This window comes from Rana temporaria, chromosome 4 (genome assembly GCF_905171775.1).
Source record: "Rana temporaria chromosome 4, aRanTem1.1, whole genome shotgun sequence".
In the NCBI taxonomy this organism is placed as follows: domain Eukaryota; kingdom Metazoa; phylum Chordata; class Amphibia; order Anura; family Ranidae; genus Rana; species Rana temporaria.
Genome location: NC_053492.1, coordinates 327678577 through 327704506, shown reverse-complemented (window position 1 = coordinate 327704506; position 25930 = coordinate 327678577). Strand labels below are relative to the sequence as shown.

General features: G+C 47.4%; 1 protein-coding gene across 2 annotated transcripts in view; it reads right to left on the bottom strand.

Moving 5' to 3' along the window:
• LOC120937461 (protein unc-93 homolog A-like) overlaps positions 1–25930 on the bottom strand; it is a 1112011-nt gene that overhangs the window by 1001429 nt on the left and 84652 nt on the right. For both annotated transcript variants that reach the window (XM_040350715.1, XM_040350716.1), the window contains exon 2: positions 13082–13214. In XM_040350715.1, coding sequence (XP_040206649.1) covers positions 13082–13171 — 90 coding nt within the window. In that variant the 5' untranslated portion in view covers positions 13172–13214. The remainder of the gene's footprint in view (positions 1–13081; positions 13215–25930) is intronic.

Genomic DNA, 25930 nt, shown 5'->3' with positions numbered 1-25930 from the left:
ATCATGGGGTGGTTGTAGTGCCACATGGGTACAATCAATGGCCCCGATGGTGCGTGGAAATCTGGCAATGTGATAGAAGTCTGTCATGGTCTTTAAACGCTGGTCCTCCTGGGTGGGTTTTTGAAATTGATTTGTCATGCGCTGCAGGATTGCAGGGACCACTTGGTGCACACACCTGCTGATGGAGGATTGTGCCATCCCAGCCACGCCTCCACTTGTGCGTTGGAAAGAGCCAGTGGCAAGAAAATGCAAAGTTGCCAGTACTTTGGTGAGTGGCTGCAGTGCATGGGCGCTTTGTGTTGGGCTGGTAAGATCATCCTGAAGTATTGTTGTTAATTCCAGGATGGCCTCACGGGTAAATCTGTAGTTGCGGAATACTTCAGAAGCTGGCATGCCAAACAAATCTTGGCGTGGGCGGTATACCCTCTCCTGTGCCCTCCTCCTCCTCCTCTGTGCCCTCCTCCTTCTTTGTGCCTCTATAGACACTAATGCAGCTAGGATCATTGATGGTCCTGGCATTTTGGCAGACAGATTTTAGTCATGAAAGTGTGTGTGTGCTGAGCTCTTCCTCAATGGTGTTGCTTCAGCAGACATTCAGACGGCATGTGTAAAATTAGGGCTGCTTTTATAAAGTGTAAATTCCCACCGGGAAACTAACAGGTGCGCACAGGGCGTAATCTACGGCGCACACACTTAATTCTGTGGATCGCCCTATCTCCCTCATTTGCATATTTGCCTATCAAATAAAGCGGCGTGCCTAGCGTAATTTGCGCCCGAGAATGCGCCGGTGTAATTATTTTAGGTAGGACGGAAAAGCCGGAATTTCAGGCGCTTCTCGTTTTGAGGATCGGGCGCAAAGATACACGCCGTGTAAATTTAGAAAAATCGAGTTAAGTCGACGTATCTCTTTTGTGGATCTGGCCCCGTATCCTCAGAGTATTTGCGCCCGACGATGCGCCGGCGCAACGTAAATTCCTAGGCGTAAGCCGGCTTAATTGTAAGTAGGAAGGAAGTGGGCGTGTTCCATTGAAATGAGCCATGACCCCATGCAAATGAAGGGCCGAACGGACGTCGCATGCGCCGTGACGCTGACTGTGTTCAGCGCCTCTCTGCGCATGCTCAGAACTAGGCCCGGCGTAATCAGTGAGATACGAACTAGGCCTGGCGTAATTAGTGAGATACGCCCAGGGCATAAATACGCCCAGATATGCGCCCATCCAGTGCAAAAGTACATCCTCTTGTTTCCCCTCCTGAAGCAAGGTACTTTTGTTATTTTCTGTGCAGGTGATTGTGTTAGAGCCATGTCTGCTCCAGCAGCACGGAAGAGGAGGAAGCTTAATTTTTCCCCACAGGAGAAGGCGGTTATTATCAGGGCCATGGCCCAGTATGATAGGTATCTCCATGGGGAAGAGAGTGCCAATACCACCCAGTCCAGGAGGAAGGAGATCCTGGCGCAGATTGCTGATGATGTTAATGCTTTGGGGAGTGAGGGCAGGAGCCCCAATGACATTTTGAAAAAAATGAACGATCTGCGGCGCCTGGTGAAAGGTAAGCTGGCCAGGATGACCACTCATGCCAGGGGCACTGGAGGGGGACCAGCAACTACTGAGACGCTCACTGCTGAGGAGCAGGTGGTTGCCCAGTGCCTCCACAGGCATCAAGTGGAGGGAGTTTCTGGCTTTGACTCAGTTGAGGACAGGTAAGTGTGTTTTATCTCCTATCTGGTGTGTAGCATGTGTGGGGGTGGAAGGGAACATGTGACAAGTGTGTGGATCCTCTAACATGTGAATGTTTTGTGTCATCCACAGATGTGCAGGAGGGTGCTGGGCCATCTGGCCAGTCCACACCATCCCCCGGACATCAGGCTGAGTCAGCCCACCTGGCAAGCCCGGAGTCCTCTGTGGAAGGGAGTGGCCACACCTCTCCTCAGAAGGTGGTTGAGGAGGAGGAGGTGATGAGTGGGAATGAGGTGAGGCTCCATTTGGAGGAGTCTTCCCTTGTGACTGGCACCAGTCATCCCTCCATCAGGGGTAGCCCCTCCCACTCCTCCCCCAACAGGGCTTCCCTCCCAAGGGTCTCCCCTTCTCCCAGGCCCCAAGCCACTTCAGGACCCAGGAAGGTGGCTAGGAAGACAAGGGGGGGTGTCAGATGTTCTCCCTGAACACCTCAGGAGAGACCAGGCCCGCCAGACCCGCCATCTGGGAGTATGGACCACATTGCCCAAAACATGGCCTCCGTGAAGGAAGCTGTGGAGGAGTTGGGCTGCAATTCCTCAGCTGTGGTCACCTGCCTGGCTGATATGCAGGCCACCACAGCAGGCCTGGGTGAGGAGTTCCACGCCCTGACAGAGGCTGTCAGGGACAACACGGCAGCCATTCAGGCGGGGGTGCGGCTGCATGCGGACACCAATGCGGTCCTCACCCGCATCGCCCTGGCATTGGAGGGCAGGCCGCCAGGCGTGGAGAGACCAGGGTATGCTCCTCCTACTGATTTCCCCCCATGAGTCTCCCATGAGGAGCTGGGGCCGGGGCCGGGGCCGTGGCCGCCGCAGGCGTGGGGCACGGCACCGCCGTTGATTTTTTTTCTTTTTTTTAGGGCTGTGCAAATTAACTTTTAATTAATCGATTAATCTTTAATTTTTTTGATCGATCAAAATCTTTTTGATCGATTAAAATTCTTTTGATTGGTACTCACCTCTCCGCCGGCTTCTGGGCCTTCAGGGAGTTCCGTTGGAGATCCAGTAACGTCACGGACACCGGTGGGGCTTGCCGTGTCCATCTGAAGGGCTCCTTTGCTGTGCCTTCATATCTGCATGCCGGTGGGACCTTACTATCTGCCACACACAAGGGCTGTTACACTTCCTTCTTTCACTTCACTCTATCAACCTGGGATTCTACAACCATCCACTGGGAGTTGTGATAGTTCCCTTCATGGGACATCTACATGCCGACGGACTGATGTTAACCTCTCCTCATCCGGATTCAGCAGTGGTATCGTTGTACACATTTTTATACCATTATGTATCATACTTAGCTACAGGTTTTTTATGACTGCTTTTGGTACCGTTTGGTATTACTCACACCATTTTTACAATTTATGTAGCTACATCGATTTTATCTCCAGTGCAATATTTATTTGGTTACCTATTTGAAGACTATAAATGTTTTAATGCTATTCCCATTGAGCTCTGCCTTTGTGTGTTTTTTGTATCCTGCTATCCATTTGTCCAGTGGTTGGGAGCTGCACTGGGAATCAGCCTGCAAGGAGATCAGCTAAAAGTAGTTGGATCTGTATGTGCGTTATAATTAATCGAAATTAGTAGATTAATCGATTAAAAAAAAAACGATTAATCGTACAGAAAAATTTTGATCAGTAACAGCCCTACTTTTTTTTTCTTTTCGACTCCGGTTATGAGTGTTGTATGTTTCTTTTTGTCATATACTCAGGTTATGAGTTTTTATTTTTTTATGTAGCCAAAGCACACGGTTAGTAGTGCAGGCTACAGTGTGCCTGATGTTTGAATGTGGGGGTGACATTGTTAGATTTTAAATTCATTAATATTTTTATGAATAAATGTATCTGAGTCATTTTGGTTTAGACATGGTAGCTTTGAGGGCAAACAAGGTCAGTTACATCTGTTGTAGGCCATATCTATTCTTAAAAAACATACGTCAAGAAGATGGGTGGAGATGATACTTAAAAATACCTAAGTGGGTGTGAACGATCATCGCAACCTTCTTTGGAAACGAGCCAATTGTGCTTAGTTAGCTGTTAAACTTGTATAAGTATACAGGTTTGAGCATAGTAAGAGAGGGACCTCAGGGTCACCCCCGACCCGACGGGGGAAGGGACTCTGCTGATGAGATGGAAGTTTGGAAACCTACCTGCTCGGAGAGGCTCTATAGCCAGCATAGAAGATGTACCATCTATTTCCTCCTTCTGTAACTTTGTGATGCCTACCTGCCATGATGTCTTACCAGCTGTAATCAATGTAAGCATAAACTGTCTATTTGCTGTCATATCGTTGGAAGAATAAACCATCATATAATGAAGTTATGTCTGAATATTTTGGAAGCAACGCCTGGAGAGGAAGAGTTTTCGACAACACATCGCATGACACCTGTTAGAGGCATATGTCCACTATGTCCTCTCTGTTCTATATCTATCTATCTCTGTCACCTCTTCCCAGCGCCTCGGCATTTAACAGACATTCCTGCCGGAAAAGGGGTGTCACCCTTGGTTGTCGGGGAGAAGTGATCCCCAGGACCAGGGAGAAGTGATCCCCAGGTCCGTGTGAATGGTGTATGAATGTACAGCAACATAATTGGAGCCTTGGCGTGGCGTTGCTGCTCCCAAGTCCTGATTGGTGGACTTGGGCTAATCCAATTTGATGAGGATGTGGGGTGTGTGTGCTAGGGACCACTGTGGTGTGCATACGTGCATTCTCCTTGTGCCATGATAAATGTGTGTGTTTAACGTGCAAAGATGCCTACTGTGAGGCATCTCCTGACTGCTCTTCCCTCAGAAGTCGGGGTAGCCTCGGTTAGGGGGGGATTGTCTGGTTGGGGGGTCAGGTCATCACATATGTCAATCTCCAGGCCCTTTCTCATAGAGAAGTTGTGCAGCATGCAACATGCACTGATGATCTGGCACAAAAAGTTTGGGGAATACAACAGGGTACCCCCAGACTTATCCAGGCATCGGAAACGGGAGTTCAGGAGGCCAAAGGTGCGTTCCACCACTCCACGGGTACGTGTGTGTGCAGCATTGTATCTTTGCTCTCCTGGGGTTTCAGGATTCCGGAATGGAGTCATGAGAGGGGGTCCAAGTTCATATGCAGAGTCACCTGGAAGGGAAAAGACAGGAGGATGTTAGTCGTGCATGTGTCCCTCGTGATGTCTGCATCATGGGGGCGGACAGTCATGCCTGACACCCATGTCACTCACCAACCAGCCAGCTGTCCCCGTACACCAGTGTTTCCCAACTCCAGTCCTCAAGGCACACCAACAGGTCATGTTTTCAGGCTTTCCATTATTTTGCACAGGTGATTTGATCAGTTTCACTGCCTTAGTAATTACCACAGCCGTTTCATCTGAGGGAAATCCTGAAAACATGACCTGTTGGTGTGCCTTGAGGACTGGAGTTGGGAAACACTGCCGTACACGTTCTGTTTAAATTCTGTTGGGATGGGGCTTTGACGGTATATGTAGCTGTCGTGGCTGGACCCTGGGTGTTTGGCACGGACGTGCCATATGAGGCATTGGGCAACGGCTATCACCTGTATGTTGATGGAATGCCAGTGCTTCTGATTGCGGTATATGTGCTCTGTGGCACGGGGGGGGCCGTAGTGCCACATGTGTGCAATCAATGGCCCCCACGGTGCGTGGAAATCCGGCAATTCTGACTAAATCCCGCATTGCCTTCACCCGCAGATGCTCCTGGGTGGGTCTGATGATTTGGTTGGCCTGGTGCACACATCTGCTAATGAAAGATTGTGCCAGCCCAGCCATGTCTCCACTTGTACGCTGGAACGAGCCACTGGCAAGGAAATGGAGTGTTGCCAGTACCTTGACCAGTGGCTCCACTGCTTGTGAGCGGTGTGTCTGGCTGGTGATGTCATCTTTCAGGGTTGTGGCTATTTCCAGGATGGCATTAGGGCTGAATCTGAAGATGCGGTACACCTGGAGAACTGGAGAAAGTGCAGAGAAGGGCAACCAAACTGATAAGAGGCATGGAGGAGCTCAGCTATGAGGAAAGATTAGAGGAACTGAATTTATTCACTCTTGAGAAGAGAAGAATAAGGGGGGATATGATCAACATGTACAAATATATAAGAGGTCCATACAGTGAACTTGGTGTTGAGTTATTCACTTTACGGTCAACACTGAGGACAAGGGGGCACTCTTTACGTCTAGAGGAAAAGAGATTTCACCTCCAAATACGGAAAGGTTTTTCACAGTAAGAGCTGTGAAAATGTGGAACAGACTCCCTCCAGAGGTGGTTCTGGCCAGCTCAGTAGATTGCTTTAAGAAAGGCCTGGATTCTTTCCTAAATGTACAGAATATAACTGAGTACTAAGATTTGTAAGTAAAGTTGATCCAGGGTAAATCCGATTGCCTCTCGGGGGATCAGGAAGGAATTTTTTCCCCTGCTGTAGCAAATTGGATCATGCTCTGCTGGGGTTTTTTGCCTTCCTCTGGATCAACTGTGGGTATGGAGTTGGGTGTATAGGATTTTACTGTGTTTTTTATTTTGTTTTTTTGTGGTTGAACTGGATGGACTTGTGTCTTTTTTCAACCTGACTAACTATGTAACTATGTAACTATGTAACCTCCGATTCACACATGCCAAAGACGTTTAGGCGCGGTCGGTATGTCCTCTCCCGTGCCCTCCTCCTTCTACACGCATCTAAAGCCAGTAGTATAGCTATGACCATGGATGCCCCTGGCATGTTGGCATAGAGATTGTTGTCCTGCAAGTGTGGATGCTCAGCTCGTCCATAACGGTGCTGCTGAAGCTGACCTGCATACGTCTGGTGCAAAGTTAAAGCTGCTTTTATGAGGGGTAACTTTAGACCGGACGTATGACTTATGCGCGGCGCGCATAGCCTGCGTCGGGCGCACGTACATTCGTGGATCGCCGTATCTCCCTTATTTGCATATTTGCATAGCAAAACAATGGTGTGTCCAGCGTATATTTGCGCCCACGATGCGCCGGCGCAGAAAAATTACGTCGGTCGGAAAAACCTATTTTTCAGGCGTATCTCGTTTTGTGGATACGGCACATAGATACGACGGCGCATATTTACACTTACGCCGCGCATCTCAAGATACGCCGGCGTAAGTGCTTCGTGGATCTGCCCCATAGTTGCTAGAAATTGTTGACAGAAGTTTAAGATCGGATCCTCTTTTTCTAGGTAGGTATTTGCCCAAGCATGGGGTTCACCCTGTAAATAGGATATAAGGGTAAGCACCTTAATCCTATCATTGGGGAAAGTGCGAGGACGGAGTTCAAACATTAATTTACAGGCATTAATGAACTCTCTATAGGTCTTTTGATCATCAAAAAAAGTAGGAGGTGGATTAACCTTAGGGAGACAAGGTAAATTTGGGGTAAGGGCAACTAATTCTTGCAAGACCTGATTTTCAGCTTGTAGATTTTGTAGTGTGTGAGCGAGATCTACCCTCTGAGCAAGGGTGACAACTTGGTTTGCAAGTTCCGCTGGGTTCATTTTTTATGGTTCTATTATTCTGTAACAGCACTGGTGAACGGAGTGAACCACAACTGCGGTTAGCAAGGACTTCAATGCGCTTCTCTATGCGACAACTCAGTATTGGCCCCAGGCGTCACTCCTAGCAACAGGAGTTTGGGGGTCTCTACATCATCTTTCTGTCACATAAAGAAAGGCGTTGATCTACTAAGGATGGAAGCATTACAACATGCGACCAGAGCTTAGCGTTTAAAAATATAATTTGCTTCAAGGTCATTATTCCAATAAACCTCTATATGCAAGTGATTTTCAGTAAGAGACCCCAGGCGTTGCTCCTAGTAACAGGAGTTTGGGGGTTCTCTACGTCAATGTTTCTCAACTCGCCCCAACAGGTCATGTTTTCAGGATTTCCCTCAGATGAAACTGCTGTGGTAATTACCAAGGCAGCGAAATGGATCAAATCCCCTGTGCAAAATAATAGAAAACCTGAAAACTTGACCTGTTGGGGAGCCTTGAGGACTGGAGTTGAGAAACCCTGCTCTACACCATATCAAGTTAAGCATATAGGGATGTATTAGGTCACTAAGGGAGATGCTATATAACAGCATCAACCCTTAGCCTAGAAAAGTTAGAGCGAACATGTTCAAATAATTAGGACGAGGCCTATAAGGGATTTGTACTTATGTCAAGCTTGTAGTAAATTGGAGTTGTAGTAACAACTCATACTTGTATATCACGGGTACTATAGTTTAGGTAATAGTACTAGCGTATGAGAAGTAATATAGTTTAGGTAATTACAGTTGCACACACGAGGTAATTCCTGTAGACTTAATAGTATTTTCATGAGAGAGGCAATATAGCTCAGGTAAGTATAGCTGCATACATAAGGTAATATTGTAGACGTAATAGTAGTTGCATGAGAGAGGCAATATAGCTCAGGTAAATATAGTTGCATACATGAGGTAAATATAGCATCTGTTATATTGAAGCTAGCTAGCCCTTTACCCACTTAAGACCCGGACCATATTGCTGGTCAATGACCGGGCCACTTTTCTGCGATTCGGCACTGCGTCGATTTAACTGACAATTGCGCGGTCCTGCGACATGGCTCCCAAACAAAATTGGCGTCCTTTTTTCCCCACAAATAGAGCTTTATTTTGGTGGTATTTGATCACCTTTGCAGTTTTTAGTTTTTGCGCTATAAACAAAAATAGAGCGACAATTTTGAAAAAAAAAATGAATATTTTTTACTTTTTGCTGTAATAAATATGACCAACAATATATATATAAAAAAAAATGTTTTCCTCAGTTTAGGCCGATAAGTATTCTTCTACATATTTTTCGTAAAAAAAAATGCAATAAGCGTTTATTGATTGGTTTGCGCAAAAGTTATAGCGTCTACAAAATAGCGCATCGTTTTATGGCATTTTTATTAATATTTTTTTTTTTACTAGTAATGGCGGCGATCAGCGATTTTTATCAGTACTGCGACCTTATGGCGGACACTTCGGACACTTTTGACACATTTTTGGGACCATTGGCATTTTTATAGAGATCAGTGCTATAAAAATGCATTGATTACTATAAAAATACCACTGGCAGGGAAGGGGTTAACACTAGGGGGGCGAGGAAGGGGTTATTTATGTTCCCTGTGTGTGTTCTAACTGAAGGGGGGGTAGGACTGACTTGAGGAAATGACTGATCGCTGTTCATACATTGTATGAACAGACGATCAGGCTTTTCTCCCCCTGACAGGACCGGGAGCTGTGTGTTTACACACACAGCTCCCGGTTCTCGTTCTGTAATGACGGGTCGCGCCGCCGGGCACGCTCATCGGGAGCATGATCTCGCGTAGCCGAGCCGACCTGCCGCCGTATATGCGGCGGCTGGTCGGCAAGCAGTTAAGGTACTCCTTAGCAAACAGCCTTTAGCACAGTAATACCTCCCAGATAATATGTTAGTATGCAGACGGCATCTTTAGTAACACAATTTGAATAACTGAAACACTAGCAGTAGATCTTCTATAGGACTAAAAGTGATACACTGGTTACTTATCCGTTTGTAGGCTTCTTATGCAGGAGATAGAGTATCAGTAGTACAAGGTGTTCGCCAAAGGACTGAAGGTTGTTCCCAGCAATGTTGTGTTGTAGTGGGTGCATTAGCACCAAAGTAGTAGTTGTTTCCTGGAGCGGTGTTGCAGCATAGGGAGCTAAATGTTCCCAGCAATGCTGTGTTGTAGTGGGTGCATTGGTACCAAAGTAGTAGTTGTTTCCTGGAGCGGTGTTGCAGCATAGAGAGCTAAAATAGCGGGATGTGTAGCAAGGCCGCGCAACGGTAGACAGGCTATGGCTGACAATAGAACACTCCTTGAGTGTAAAGTCAATGCCTTTATAGGCACTCCAGCAGCTGTAGTGCATGGCACTAGATTTGAAAGGAGCGCCGTTGTAGGCGCACTTCCACGTTCCACAGTGGAACGCACAGGGCCCTGCGCAATGACATCATAGGAAAATAACAGGCGCGCGGAGCATCTGTTACATCTGGCTTCCGGGTGAATTGGTATAAGTCTAGTCTTTTCCTCCTAGACGTGGCTGAGCCTCCCCTGATTCACCCGGATTCCAAGCTTCAAGTGGTATCCTCCTTTAGGTACCTTGGGGTTCTGGTGCAGACCCCTTTATCTTCATATGTCGCCAATAACTTAGATCCTCTATTGGTCTGCCTTCAGAAGCAGACCAAGCAGTGGATGGATCTGCCTCTGGATCTTATGGGGAGGGCCAACGTCCTCAAAATGATCTACCTACCGAGATTACTCTATATCCTTTCCAATTCCCCTTGCAAAATACCTAAATCTATTTTTAAACGCATAGATTCAATATGTACTACTTTCCTGTGGAAGGGTGGCTCCCCCAAGGTAGCACTTGAAACACTACGGTTGCCAGCGCACTTGGCAGGCCTGACATTTCCCAACTTCTTTCTATATTATTTGGCATCCCAGTTGGTGCACATCCACAATTGGCTGTGCCCGGTTCCGGCCAATACCTGTACCTCCACGGAGGGAGCCATCGCATCTTCTCTGGAAACCCTACATAATATTATCTACAGAGGCCGGGTCCCCGATCGCCCCGGAACCTCCCTACTTGCCACTTCCTGTCAGGACCTGGGCTTGAACCTGGGACCTCTTCTGTGTCTGGCATTGTCTCTTCCCACTGAGCTTTCTGGGATGCTGGACAGTTCCCTGCCTGATCTGCTGGATAAACCTATATGATCCATTAGACTACTCTGCTTGGTGTCTTGATTGCAGCTGAACCTTGAACCCCTTGCTCCTCCCATGAACTTCCTATAAAAGCCTTTCCTCAGCACTTCCTCTTTGCCAGGTTATTGTGCCTTCCCTGCCAGTGCCTTGCTGTTGTCGTTCCTGCTGCCATTTGTATCTGCAACCACCCGTGTTTGACTCTCGGCCTGTTCCTGGACTACTCAACTGCCTGATCCCAATTTGCAACCACCCGTGTTTGACCCTCGGCTATGTTCTTTGACTACTCTACTGCCTGATCCCAACCTGCAGCCACTCGTGATTGATCCCTTGGCTTGTTTACTGACCATGCTGCTGTTTCATCCTTGTCTGTTTATCCGCTATTAGACCCCAGCTTGCTCACACCCTGGTGGGGCAAACTTGAGGACCGCGACCTGGTACTTGCTTGCAGCTAAATCCATCTCCACCATCAGGAGCTCTGGGGAAAACCAGCTAGTACTTAGACTCCACACCTCAGGGGAGCCTGTATAATCTGCCAGAAGTGACTGCCTGTATGCCTGTCCTGCCACTGCTGTAGCAACTGGTCTTCAAGCCCGACGCCTGATCGTGACACTTCCCTTTCCTCTTTCCGTTATATTGTCACAAAAGTATCCAGGCACACCTGGCTAAAATCTCCCAACAACCCCCTGTAGTTTACCCCTAATCTGCAGGAACTATACTCCCTTCCTGATCCCAATCGCTGGTACTCCAGGGGGGTTAAATATTTATGCCACCTGTACAACGCTCAGGGCTTTAAATCTTTTTCTCAGCTACGTTTAGACTTCGATCTACCAAGATCATACCTATTTTATTACTACCAGCTCAGACACGCTATTCGTCCCCAGTTTGGCTCCCTGGATGATCTCACTGACCTGCCTCCATTGGAAAAACTGCTTAGACAGCCAGATCCCACTAAACTTGTCTCCACCTATTATGCAGCCCTAATGACTGACTTTAACCCCAGGTTTCACAAAGCTCAGGTAAAAATGGACCTCTCTGGACATCTCCCTGGTAGACGAGGACTGGTCAGAATTTAGTGATACCTATAAAACCTCTGTTATTGCTTCCTGGGACCGCATCATACAGGTCAAAAATTTTCATCAAACTCACCTCACTCCGGCTAGGTTACACAAGATGGGTCTCCTGCCTTCGGCTGCCTGTTTCAGCGGCTGTGACCAAGAGGCTGATTTCTTACACTGCTTCTGGTCGTGCCTGGTAGTCCGGGACTTCTGGGAAGAAGTGGGTGCTTTCATCTCATCGTCGCTAGGCCTCCCAAACATAATCCACCCCAAGAACTTTTTGTTCGAATTACACCTATCATCACATGCCAAGAGACTGCTCCGTATACTCTTTTTCTGTGTTTAAAAAGCTATTTTACTGTCCTGGAAGGGAGCACAGACCTCTCTGAAATCCCTCTGGTTAAAGCTTATTAATGACGCTATCCCACTGTATAAACTGACTTTTGAACTCCGGAAACGGAACAAAACCTTCCACAAAATTTGGGGAAGATGGTTGGCTATGGAAAACATATTCTAAAACCCTAAAATTAGTGTAATAAAATATAAGCAGCGCTGTAAACAATGTGAGATGAAATATCCGTTTTCACCGGTATTCAAAAATAATGCTAATGTCCATAAACATCACCATGTGACAAAAGTGAATATGTGCACAAATTCCAAAAAATGTATATAAATGTGTTTAAATATTAATTAAATATAAGTCCATAAAACACATCAAGTAGGTTTGTGAAAAAATGATAATAGCTTCCAATCTTCCACCACACCCGGTGTCAGTGAATCCTCTCCTGTCAGATGCAAAACTCACCAACTCAAATTGCCTTACACTCTCGTGTTCGGCGTGTAAACGTGTACAAAAAGACCTCACTGGTAGGTATAGCAGATAATTCCAGTTCAAACCAATTCACTGCCAGAAAGCTCCGCATGTAAAAAAAAGAAGTGCTCAAAATAGCATGATACCGTAAAATCAGTTTAATAACACACTTGAGTCTTCAAATATAGCACTCACAAGAATCTCAAAAAAATAGAGCAATACACTGCACAGCAAACACTCGTTTAGAGAGGAACCAAAAACCGAGTATATTGGTCACAGCAGACCCAAGGTGTCAACTGATCACTCACCACCTCCCAGCTGTTCCTTCCTGGATCTCTGCTTCCTTGATCGGCCTTGATACGTCACACGTTCACTTCAGATGGTTGCCGCACAGCCACGCCCCGACATGTTTCGACATGTTTCATCATAAAAGACTTAGTCATGGGATTGATGGGATTGGCTGTGCGGCGCAGCAAACCCTCCTTTTATGTGTGTGATTAGGGCACCCTTAATCTACACAGTTGTAATGTCTATGGCTGTTCATGAGAGGTAAACAGCCCATTTAATTGCAAAGTGTTAACTTTACACATGAAATCCCAGTATTTACCATTTTCAAGTTAGATATCCAATTGTCTGTGTGTGGGATGCATGCAACATTGGGCCAGATTTTACAACATTATTGTGTCAAAAAATTACAAAGATAGAGATCAAAAGAGTATGTAAGAAACTTTGTATTTCACTTTTAAGTGAATTACCTGAAGAGTTTGAAGTCCCATATAAGCAGTGTATAAAAGTAAAATTCCAAATGATAGAACAAGGATGTTTTTAAGATGAAAACTCTCCATTCCGGATCACCTTTTTTTCTGCAGCGATTAGTGTATGAGCACACTGTGAAATGATAAATATTAAAACAATTAGCAATTATATATTTATATTACACCAAAGCTATATTAAAATTCAAAATCATCCTGCTACTCCAGGCTCCTCTGTGTAGTGACATTGCATAATGTAATTGCATTTTTAAAGAATTCAAATAGGGGAGATTTGAAAAATCTATTGAATGTAGAGACAAAGGGCCAGATCCACGACGTAACATTTTCAAAATTCGACTAATTTGCATACTCAACGCGGAATTCGACGGAAACGTCACCTAGCGGCCAGCGTAAATATGCATCTACGATCCAATGGCGTACATAAGACGTACGCCTGTCGGATCGAGCCCAGATTCCGTCGTATCTTGTTTTGTGGATACAAAACAGAGATACGACGGGGGAACTTTGAAATTACGCGGCGTATCCATAGATACGCCAGCGTAATTCGTTTGAGGATCTGGCCCAAACTGGCTAAGAGATTACAAACATGTTTAAAGTGGAATTCCAGTCAAAATTGAAAATGTGTTCTAAATTAGTTTGTTAAATATGTTTAACTTTGATATTATTCATTTTCAGGTTTGCTGATTGTGTAGCTTAGAAAGTCTAATCTAAGCAAGACAATCGGCTGCTTCCTGCTCTTCATTGACAATAGTTTGCTTGCTGAGCTGAATTTTGGCAGCTCTCTGGCATTTCCTGAAAAGGTTGTTGGTCTCTAGGCGAGAACAGTCCTGCCGGTTACTACCCCCATCCTCTCTTTTAAGTCTTGTTTTGGCTCTTAGACTGAGAGAAAGAGATAAGTCATTGTAAGGCTGGAATGCTCACTGCAGTTTACACACCAACACATGACACACAAACACTGCAAGGAGGAATCCAGTGCATTATACTGCAGCCTTTGTGTTACACAGTTTGGGGGTTATTTACGAAAGGCACATCACCTTTGCACTACAAGTGCAAAGTGTACTTAAAATTGCACTGAAAGTGCACTTGAAAGTGCAGTCGCTGTAAATCTGAGGAGGGGTAGATCTGAAATGAGGGGAAGCGCTGCTGATTTTATCATTCATTCATGTGCATGCTAAAATGCTGTTTTTAATTTTCCTTGCATGTCCCCCTTGGATTTACAGTGACTGCATTTCCAAGTGCACTTTTAGTACAATTTCAAGTGCACTTTGCACTTGTAGTATGCACTTGTAGTGCAAAGTGGATTTGCCTTTAGTAAATAACCCCCTATTTTTCATCATGTGGAGTTCTCTGCCTGTCATGCACAGGCCCGGACTGGGACAAAAAATAGGCCCGGGCATTTTGGATTGAGCAGCCCATGACATGCTAACCGGCACCTCCAGCAGAGAGCATTGGGGAGGTGGAGAGCACAGGGAGGGCGGCGGAGAGCATGCAGGGAGGTGGAGAGCATTGGGGGGGGCGGCAGAGAGCATGGGAAGAGGTGGAGAGCACAGGGAGGGCAGTGGAGAGCATGGGGGGAGGTGATGAGCACTGGGGGGTGGCAGAGAGCACTGGGGGGTGGCAGAGAGCACTAGGGGGGTGGTAGAGAGCATGGGGGAGGTTGAAAGCACTGGGAGGGGGTGGCAGAGAGCACTTGGAGGGTGGCAGAAAGCCCTGGGGGGAGGTTAAGAGCACTGGGGGGTGGCAGAGCGCATGGGGGGAGGTGGAGAGCACTGGGGGGTGGCACAGAGCACTGGGGGGGTGGCGGAGAGCATGGAGGGAGGTGGAGAGCACTGGGGGGGTGGCGGAGAGCACTGGGGGGGGAGGCGGAGAGCACAGGGGGGGTGGCAGAGAGCACTGGGGGGAGGCGGAGAGCACAGGGGGGGTGGCAGAGAGCACTGGGGGAGGTGGAGAGCACAGGGGGGTGGCAGAGAGCACTGGGGGAGGCGGAGAGCACAGAGGGGGTGGCAGAGAGTACTGGGGGGTGACAGAGAGCACAGGAGGGTGGCAGAGAGCACAGGGGGAGGTGGAGATCACTGGGGGGTGGCAGTGAGCACTGGGAGGTGGCAGTGAGCACTGGGGGGAGGTGGAGATCACTGGAGGGTGGCAGAGAGCACTGGGGGAGGTGGAGATCACAAGGAGGCAAAGAGTATGGGTGGTGTAGGAGGAGCAGTGGGGGCGGCTGCATATAAAACAATCATTTCCTCCATCTCCCTTCTGCAGTATTGGAATGCCTGCTTTTCCTCTACCTCTCGCAGCCTCAGGCATTCCGATATTGCAGAAGGGAGATGGAGAAAATGATTGTTTTATATGTAGCTGCCCCCACTGCTCCTCCTATACAGGTTACAGGAGGGGGGCATGCAGGGAGGTGGAGAGCATTGGGGGGGGGCGGCAGAGAGCATGGGAAGAGGTGGAGAGCATGGGGGGAGGTGATGAGCACTGGGGGGTGGCAGAGAGCACTAGGGGGGGTGGTAGAGAGCACTAGGGGGGTGGTAGAGAGCATGGGGGAGGTTGAAAGCACTGGGAGGGGGTGGCAGAGAGCACTTGGAGGGTGGCAGAAAGCCCTGGGGGGAGGTTAAGAGCACTGGGGGGTGGCAGAGCGCATGGGGGGAGGTGGAGAGCACTGGGGGGTGATACAGAGCACTGGGGGGGTGGCGGAGAGCATGGAGGGAGGTGGAGAGCACTGAGGGGGTGGCGGAGAGCACTGGGGGGAGGCGGAGAGCACAGGGGGGGTGGCAGAGAACACTGGGTGGAGAGCACAGGGGGGGTGGCAGAGAGCACTGGGGGGAGGCGGAGAGCACAGGGGGTGGCAGAGAGCACTGGGGGGAAGCGGAGAGCACAGGGGGGGTGGCAGAGAGCACTGGGGGGGTGGCAGAGAGCACAGGGGGGTGGCAGAGAGCACAGGGGGAGGTGGAGATCACTGGGAGGTGGCATCGAGCACTGGGGGGAGGTGGAGATCACTGGAGGGTGGCAGAGAGCACTGGGGGAGGTGGAGATCACAAGGAGGCAAAGAGTATGGGTGATGTAGGAGGAGCAGTGGGGGCGGCTGCATATAAAACAATCATTTCCTCCATCTCCCTTTTGCAGTATTGTAATGCCTGCTTTTCCTCTACCTCTCGCAGCCTCAGGCATTCCGATATTGCAGAAGGGAGATGGAGAAAATGATTGTTTTATATGCAGCCGCCCCCACTGCTCCTCCTATCCAGGTTACAGGAGGGGGGTTGCACTCACGTTTTCTGCTATCCGGGTGGCTTCAAGTTGTCACTCAGCAGCAGGTGTCTGTTCTGGCTTCTCCCCCCTCGCAGTCACGCCCCCCGGCCGTGGAGTGGCCGAAGGCTTCTCATGTAGCTCCACCCCCTCTGTGTTTATGTTCCTCTGGGCGGCCGCGGAGAGGCTAGATGAGCGGCGTGGGCTTAAAGAGCCTTGTGCCCCACTACTAAAACTTGCAGCCTGGTGGCCTCTCAGTGGTCGCGGCCCACCGGGCGAATGTCCGGTTTGCCCCGATGACCAGTCCGGCCTGGTCATGCGTTACACTTACACTACAATGTCGGATCATGCAGAGTTCTCTGCTTGTCATGCGTTACAATCACACTACAATGTTGGATCATGTAGATTTCTCTGCTTGTAATGTGTTATACTCACACTACAATGTTGGATCATGTGGAGCTTTCTGCTGGTTGCGCGTTACACTTAGGCCCCTTTCACACTGGGGCGGTAGGTGCGGTGGCGGTATAGCATCGCTATTTTTAGCGGCGCTATACTGTTGGAATTGCAGCGGTATTCGGCTGCTAGCGGTGCGGTTTTAACCCCCGCTAGCGACCAAAAAAGGGTTAATACCGCGGTGTCCCATTGTTTTCAATGATAAGGAGCGGTGGAGGAGCGGTAAACACACCGCTTCAAAGATGCTGCTGGCAGGACTTTTGGAGCAGTCCCGCCAGCGCATCGCCTCAGTGTGAAAGCCCTTGGGCTTTCACATTGAGACTGCAGGGCAGGGGTTTTTCAGGCGGTATTTAGGCGCTATTTATAGCGCTGAACCGCCTGAAAAACTCTTCAGTTCGAAAGAGGTCTTACACTACAAGGTGGAATCAGGTGGAGTTAGTGCAGTGTTTCTCAATTCCAGTCCTCAGGCCCCCCCAACAGGTCAGGTTTTCAGGATTTCCATTATTTTGCACAGGTGATTTGATCAGTTTCACTGCCTTAGTAATCACCACAGCCTTTTCATCTGAGAGAAATACTGAAAACCTGACCTGCTGGGGGGGCCTGAGGACTGGAATTGAGAAACACTGAGTTAGTGTATAGTTATCATTCGTGTATAAAAGCGCCATCTACCTAAAGTGTTATGTGCTATAAATAAACTATAAAGTGTACTTATTAGTACTTAACAGTTGTTGTACACTTCCAGTGAATTCACCTCACCATACAACATATAAAATAAAATGAAAAATATAAGTGCAGCGCTATTAATCTATCATGTGAAATATCCAGTGATGTCAATTTATATTCAAATAAATAAATAAATAAATCTATACAATAGTGCAGCACTGCGTATCTATAAATCTTATATAAACAAATAATTATACATTTCAAAAAACAATTTATGAAAAATCCTATTTAAATGAATCCAATGTTCACTGCACACCACCACCTGCTAAAATGCCTGTTCACCTCAAAGATGAGTATAAAACTCATAGACAGATCACTCCATGTGTCCACCACGATCAATCCACAATGGTAGTAATTCCTACAGTCTCCAGACTGCACCTCTATGTGGGTAATCAAATTTTAAATTGTCTCCAAACACCACCTTCCTCCATCCTCTTTTTAATAATCAATTCCACTTATATATCCAGGGGTTAAGGACATGAAACAAAAAACACAAGTACCATAGGGGGGCTTTTTTAATAAATTCAAAAGCAGAGAATGCTATGGTACTTTTTGTTTCATGTCCTAAACCCCTGGATATATAAGTGGAATTGATTATTAAAAAGCGGATGGAAGGTGGTGTTTGGAGACAATTTAAACGTTGATTACCCACATAGAGGTGCAGTCTGGAGACTGTAGGAATTACTACCATTGGTGAAGTAGACTGATCGTGGTGGACACATGGAGCGATCTGTCTATAAGTTTTATACTCATCCTTGAGGTGAGAAGGCATTTTAGCAGGTGGTGGTGTGCACTGAACATTGGATTCATTTAAATAGAATTTTGGAAACCAACATATAAACTGTTTTTTATAATTTATTTATTTTCTTTTTTCATAAATTGTTTTATGGAATGTATAATTATTGTTTATATAAGATTTATAGATACGCAGCGCTGCACTATTTTCACAAAATTTATATCGCAGTAGGTGTGGTGTATCACTGTAAGTTTTCAGCAGCTGTGTAGACACTCAGAGGGTTATATTTGTTGCTTTCTTTTTTTTTTTCTTGCGTTATTATAGGAGTAATTTATTAGTATTGTGGCGCTGATTGTTTTTCTTACAAATCTATATAATAATCTGTTCACAGTCTACAATGATCACTATACAATAAAATGAAAAATAGAAGTGCAGCGCTATTAATCTATCATGTGAAATATCCAGTGATGTCAAATTATTTTCAAATAAATAAATTAATCTATATAATAATCTGTTCAATTAAAGTTCATATGCTGAAACTTTTCTGCGTTGAATTATTATGACTTCTCAATTCATATAGAGATTTGTGGAAAAAACATGCGAACATGTCTTTAACGGAAAAAAATGGACTTTATAGGCACAACCCAATGAAATTGATACTTTTAATACAAAAATACAAAATACATCACAGAATATATTTAAGAAAAAAACAACAGAACAATTAAGGACCCAATTGTTACTCCAGGATAAACACTCAATAGCCACAGGGCTTATTGTGATAAACAGATATTGCACCAGGGGCGGATCCAGGGGGGGCAACGGGGAAATCCCCCCCCCCAGAAAATAATACAGTCTGCAAGGCTTTCTCCTTCAGCCACCTCGCCAGATTTGAGGCGTTACGAGTAGAGCTGAGCGGACACTTGGATGTTCGGGTTCGGACCCGAACCCGGACTTTGAAAAAAGTTCGGGTTCGAGACCGAACCCGGACTTTGACCCGGACCCGAACCCCATTGAAGTCAATGGGGACCCGGACTTTTGACTACAAAAATGTCTCTAAAAAACTAAGGGAAAGGGCTGGAGGACAGCAAAATGTCGGGAAGAGCATGGCAAGTACTCTGAAAATAAATGTGGGTAGGGAAATAACTCAAAATGGCATAAAAAAATAAAAATAAAAAATAAATTAAAATTTTGCAAAATGTCGGGAAGAGCATGGCAAGTACTCTTAAAATAAATGTGGATAGGGAAATAACTCAAAATAACATAAAATAAAACATAAAAAAAATAAAAAATAAAATCATTTTGACCTAGGAGGACGAGGTCCATATGTATTAGGAGGTTGAGGTGGATGTGGCGGTGTAGGTGGAAGCGGCGGTGGAGGTAGCCAACACAGCAGGTTTTGGTTTTTAATATATGTATTTTTTAAATTAGGGTAAACCCCAAAAGAGTGAGAAAGATCTAGGGTTGCTACCTCATCCCTTTAAACCAGAACACAGAGTAATTACACAGGTTCTGGGGCTAATTTACTGTCGATAAGGCACCAAGTGAGTTTAATTAGCAGCAACTTAATCAGCCAGAGAACCTGTGTAATTAATATGTTTTTGCTTTTAAAGGGATGAGATGGCAACCCTAGAAAGATCATAAAAAAACAATGGCTGGGTAAGGCAGGCCTGGTGTCTATTCTGCACAAGGTACGGACAAGTCCTGTGGGATCCATGCCTGGTTCATTTTAATGAACGTGAGCTTGTCCACATTGGCTCTGGACAGGTGGCTGCCATGCTAAATACACATTCAGACAATACACTGGCCGCAGGGCAGGCCAGCACCTCCAAGGCGTAAAGGGCAAGCTCAGGCCATGTGCCCAATTTGGAGACCCAGAAGTTTAAGGGGGCATAGCCGTCATTCAGTACGTGTAAGCGTGTGCACACATACTGCTCCACCATGTTACTGAAATGCTGCCTCCTGCTAAAACGTTCCATATCAGCTGGTGGTGCTGTTTGTTGTGGCGTGCTGACAAAGCTTTTCCACATTTCGGCCATGCTAACCCTGCCTTCTGAGGTGCTGGCGGTGCCCCTGGCGACCTCTTCCTCCTCCTCTGCCTTCGCCTTCCACTGTGCCCCCGCTGCCAGGTGGGAATTGCACCAGCAGCGCGTCTACCAGCGTGCACTTGTACTCGCGCATCTTGCGTTCACGCTCCAGTGAGGGGATTAAGGACGGTACATTGTCCTTGTAACGGGGATCCAGCAGCGTGGCCACCCAGTTATCAGCACCTGTCATAATGTGCGAAACACGCCGGTCGTTGCGGAGACACTGCAGCATGTAATTGCTCATGTGTGCCAGGCTGCCCAGAGTCAACGAACAGCTGTCCTCTGTGGGAGGTGTATCATCTGTGTCCTCTGTATCCCCCCAGCCACGCACCAGTAATGGCCATGAGCTGGTTGCCATCCTGCTGTGAACATGGTTCCTCCTCCTCCTCCATGTCTTCCTCCTCCTCATCCTCCACCGCGTCATCCTCCAGAACTGTGCCCTTGCTGGACAATTGTGTACCTGGACCCACCCTCGGAGCCACTTGTGAATGACTGCCCTGAAAGCCTTGCAAATGATCCCGATGATTCCTCCTCCTCCTGTGCTACATCCTCATCCATCATCGCCCGTAGCGTTTTTTCAAGGAGGCATAGAACTGGGATAGTCACACTGAGAGCGGCGTCATTGGCACTGGCCATGTTGGTGGAGTACTCAAAACAGCGCAACAAGGCACACAGGTCTCGCATGGAGGCCCAGTTATTGGTGGTAAAGTGGTTCTGTTCCGCAGAGCGACTCACGCATGCGTGCTGCAGCTGGAACTCCACTATCGCCTGCTGCTGCTCGCACAGTCTGGCCAGCATGTGCAAGGTGGAGTTCCACCTTGTGGGCACATCACATATGAGGCGGTGAGCGGGAAGGCCGAAGTTACGCTGCAGCGCTGCCAGGCGAGCAGCAGCAGGGTGAGAACGCCGAAAGTGCGCACAGACGGCCCACACTTTCTGCAGCAGCTGTGGCATATCGGGTTAAGTTTTCAGGAAACTCTGCACCACCAAATTCAGCACATGCGCCAGGCAAGGGATGTGCGTCAAACCGGCTAGGCCCAGAGCTGCTACGAGATTTCGCCCGTTATCGCACACCACCAGGCCCGGCTTGAGGCTCACTGACGCCAACCACTCATCGGTCTGTTGTTCCATGTCCCTCCACAACTCCTGCGCGGTGTGTGGTTTTTCCCCCAAACATGAAAGTTTTAAAACTGCCTGCTGGCGTTTACCCATGGCTGTGCTGAAGTTGGTGGTGAATTTGTTACGCTGACTGGATGAGGAGGCGGTAGAGGATGAGTAAGCGGAGTAGAAGGAGTTAGGAACAGGAGGCAAACTGAAGCGCCCTGAAATCCTCGGTGGTGGAAGGACATGCGCCAAACTGCTATCCGCCTCAGGCCCAGCCGCCAATACATTTACCCAGTGCGCTGTTAGGGAGATATAACGTCCCTGACCGTGCTTACTGGTCCACGTATCCGTAGTTAGGTGGACCTTGGCACAGATGGCGTTGCGCAGTGCACACCTGATTTTGTCCCCCACTTGGTTGTGCAGGGAAGGGATGGCTCGCCTGGAAAAGTAGTGGCGGCTGGGCACGACGTACTGTGGGACAGCCAATGCCATCAGGCTTTTAAAACTCTGCGTCTCCACCAGACGGAATGACAGCATTTCAAAGGCCAGTAATTTTGAAATGCTGGCATTCAGGGCCAGGGATCGCGGGTGGGTAGAGGGGTACTTCCTCTTACGCTCCAGTGTTTGGGAGATGGAGAGCTGAATGCTTCCATGGGACATTGTGGAGATGTTTGGTGACCCAGGTGGTAGTGTTGCTTGCCGGTCCTCTAATTGAGGGGTGGCAGGTGGCACTGTCACTACGGAGGTGGATGAAGAGGCAGAGAGGCCCGAGACTGATGCAGAAGAGGAAGCAGGAGGAGCCAGAGACCTTTCTTGGTTTTTGAGGTGTCTACTCCACTGCAGCTCGTGCTTTGCACTTAGATGCCTGGTCATGCAGGTTGTGCTCAGGTTGAGAACGTTTATGCCTCGCTTCAAGGTTCTGATTCTACAACGTGCAAACCACGCGTGTCTTGTCATCAGCACATTGTGTGAAGAACTGCCACGCTAGGGAACTCCTTGGACCTGGCTTTGGTGTGCTCGGTCCCTTGCTGCGTTGGGCAGTAGCAGGCGTACTGTCTAGGGGACGAACGCTCTGCTTTGGCCCCCTGCTCCCTCTTCTGCTTTGCTGGTGGCTCTGTGCGACCACCGCCTCTTCGTCCGAACTACACGGGTCACCTGCATGAGGTTGATTACATGTCGGGCCGTGGACCTCATCGTCCTGCACATCATCTTCCACCCAGTCTTCACCACTGCCCTCCTTGTCGGTCTGCACAATTGCAAAAGCACCAGCACAGTTGGCAACTGTGTTTCATCATCATCCAAGACGTGCTGTGATGGTCCCCCCATGTACTCATCTTGAAATATAAGTGGTTGGGCATCGGTGCACTCAATCTCTTCCCCTTCTGGGGCTGGGCTAGGTGGATGGCCCTGGGAACACATGCTAACAGACTCATCAAAAAGAAGAAGAGACTGCTGCATGCTTTGGGGCTCAGACTGCTTGGCTGATTTGCAAGGGGGTGAGGTGAAAGACTGATGGTGGACATCGGCTGCAGGCGCCAACTCTGAACTTTCAGCACAAGACTGGTTGGAAAACAATGTGAAGGAACTGGAGGCACTGTCAGCAACCCAATCTACTACCGCCTGTTCTGCTCCTGGCCTCAACATTTGTAGAGCTGGATTAGGCCCGACCAAATACCGCTGCAGGCTCTGTCGGCTACTCGCACCTGAGAAAAGGGTGTTTCACTTGTGCGTGTAGCTTGCCAAAATGTTGAGAAATTATAAATACAAAAATAGTGTAATATGGTGAAATAGGCAGAGATTCACCTATATATTTCTCTACCTATAGCAAGAAGCAGGAACCCAGCCCTAAACAATGTACTGGTGGAGTGCTGGTGAAATGGGCATAGATTCACCTATATATTTCTCAAATTTAGGGTCTTGCCCTAATTTTGAGAAATTTTAAATCCAAAAATTGTGTAAGCTGGTGAAATAGGCAGAGATTCACCTATATATTTCTCTACCTATAGCAAGAAGCAGGTAACCCAGCCCTAAACAATTGTACTGCACAGACAGTATATGACAGGGACAGGTAGAGTGTGCTGGTAAAATGGGCAGAGATTCACCAATATATTTCTCTACCTAGAGCAAGAAGCAGGTAACCCAGCCCTAAACAATTGTACTGCACAGACAGTATATGACAGGGGACAGGTAGAGTGTGCTGGTGAAATGGGTAGAGATTCACCTATATATTTCTCTACCTATAGCAAGAAGCAGGTAACCCAGCCCTAAACAATTGTACTGCACAGACAGTATATGACAGGGGACAGGTAGAGTGTGCTGGTGAAATGGGCAGAGATTCACCTATATATTTCTCTACCTATACCAAGAAGCAGGTAACCCAGCCCTAAACAATTGTACTGCACAGACAGTATATGACAGGGGACAGGTAGAGTGTGCTGGTGAAATGGGCAGAGATTCACCTATATATTTCTCTACCTATACCAAGAAGCAGGTAACCCAGCTCTAAACAATTGTACTGCACAGACAGTATATGACAGGGGACAGGTAGAGTGTGCTGGTGAAATGGGCAGAGATTCACCTATATATTTCTCTACCTATACCAAGAAGCAGGTAACCCAGCCCTAAACAATTGTACTGCACAGACAGTATATGACAGGGGACAGGTAGAGTGTGCTGGTGAAATTGGCAGAGATTCACCAATATATTTCTCTACCTAGAGCAAGAAGCAGGTAACCCAGCCCTAAACAATTGTACTGCACAGACAGTATATGACAGGGGACAGGTAGAGTGTGCTGGCAATAGGGGGACCCAGCGGCGGAGCTGCCCCGGCCCATTGAGACTCCACCTCCCCTGGCAACAAGTGATAAATACAATCCAACTGCCCAGCCGTTTCCAATGGTAAGACCCCTAGGGGGGGGGCCTGCTTAGAATGCTCCTCAGCCAGACCTTCCCCGTTAATGATTCATGGTGGCAGTGAGGTTATTGGTCTGACCCGCCCATTTCCTAGGCAAGGAAACAACGAGGGTGGCATGCTCCTTAGGATTGGGGTAGGGAGGGGGGGAGGGAGACACAAGGGAATAGACATGGGGGGAATACTAGGAGGAAGGTAGTTTTTCTTGGGCTAAATGCAATTGTATACTCCCTTCTTATGGTACAAGGTTGTCGTTTTTTATATTATCTTACTTTGTAACATTGTTAACTGCACCTGTCAATTATTGAATTAAGAAAAGCAAATAAAAATCAATGAATATAAAAAAAGAGTGTGCTGGTGAAATGGGCAGAGATTCACCTATATATTTCTCTACCTATACCAAGAAGCAGGGAACCCAGCCCAAAACAATTGTATTGCACAGACAGTATATGACAGGGGACAGGTAGAGTGTGCTGGTGAAATGGGCAGAGATTCACCTATATATTTCTCTACCTATAGCAAGAAGCAGGTAACCCAGCCCTAAACAATTGTACTGCACAGACAGTATATGACAGGGGACAGGTAGAGTGTGCTGGTGAAATGGGCAGAGATTCACCTATATATTTCTCTACCTATACCAAGAAGCAGGTAACCCTGCCCTAAACAATTGTACTGCACAGACAGTATATTACAGGGGACAGGTAGAGTGTGCTGGTGAAATGGGCGGAGATTCACCTATATATTTCTCTACCTATACCAAGAAGCAGGTAACCCAGCCCAAAACAATTGTACTGCACATACAGTATATGACAGGGGACAGGTAGAGTGTGCTGGTGAAATGGGCAGAGATTCACCTATATATTTCTCTACCTAGAGAAAGAAGCAGGTAACCCAGCCCTAAACAATGTACTATATGAAGCAGATGTCACAGAAATCAAGATTGCTGGTTTAGATTTCTGAAGCAGCATACACCTCACTGACGCTGTCCCTCAAAATCTGGAGCCTGTCCCTGCCATAGCTACACCAGACTGACAAGCGGCCCATAAACCATAAGATGATAATGATGTCAAAGAAATAAATAGTGCTTTTTTAGATGTATGAAGCAGGGTCAAACTTCACTGACACTGTCCCTAAGAATCATTCAGCAGCCTGTCCCTGTCATAACTAGAGCGGAGTTCTATGAATAAAGAATGTTCAGATGTATGAAGCAGGATGAAACCTGACTGACACTGTCCCCAAGCAGCAGAATCAGCAGCCTTTCCCTATGATAACTAAAGCAGAGTGACAATCTGTGCTGTGTGCCTCGATCTAATATAGGGGCTGGTCACATGCTGGATCACATGCTGCACTGGCCAATCACAGCCATGCCATAAGTAGGCATGGCTGTGATCAGTTCCCAGTCACAGTAGTAAAACGAATGGCGATTGGCTGCCGTGCAGCGCGCCAAAACATACCTGAACTCCGTACCTGAACCCGGACTTTTTCCAATTATTCGGGTTCGGGAGCAAAAAAAAAACAAAGTCCGTACCGAACCCGAACTTTACAGTTCGGGTTCGCTCAACCCTAGTTACGAGGCA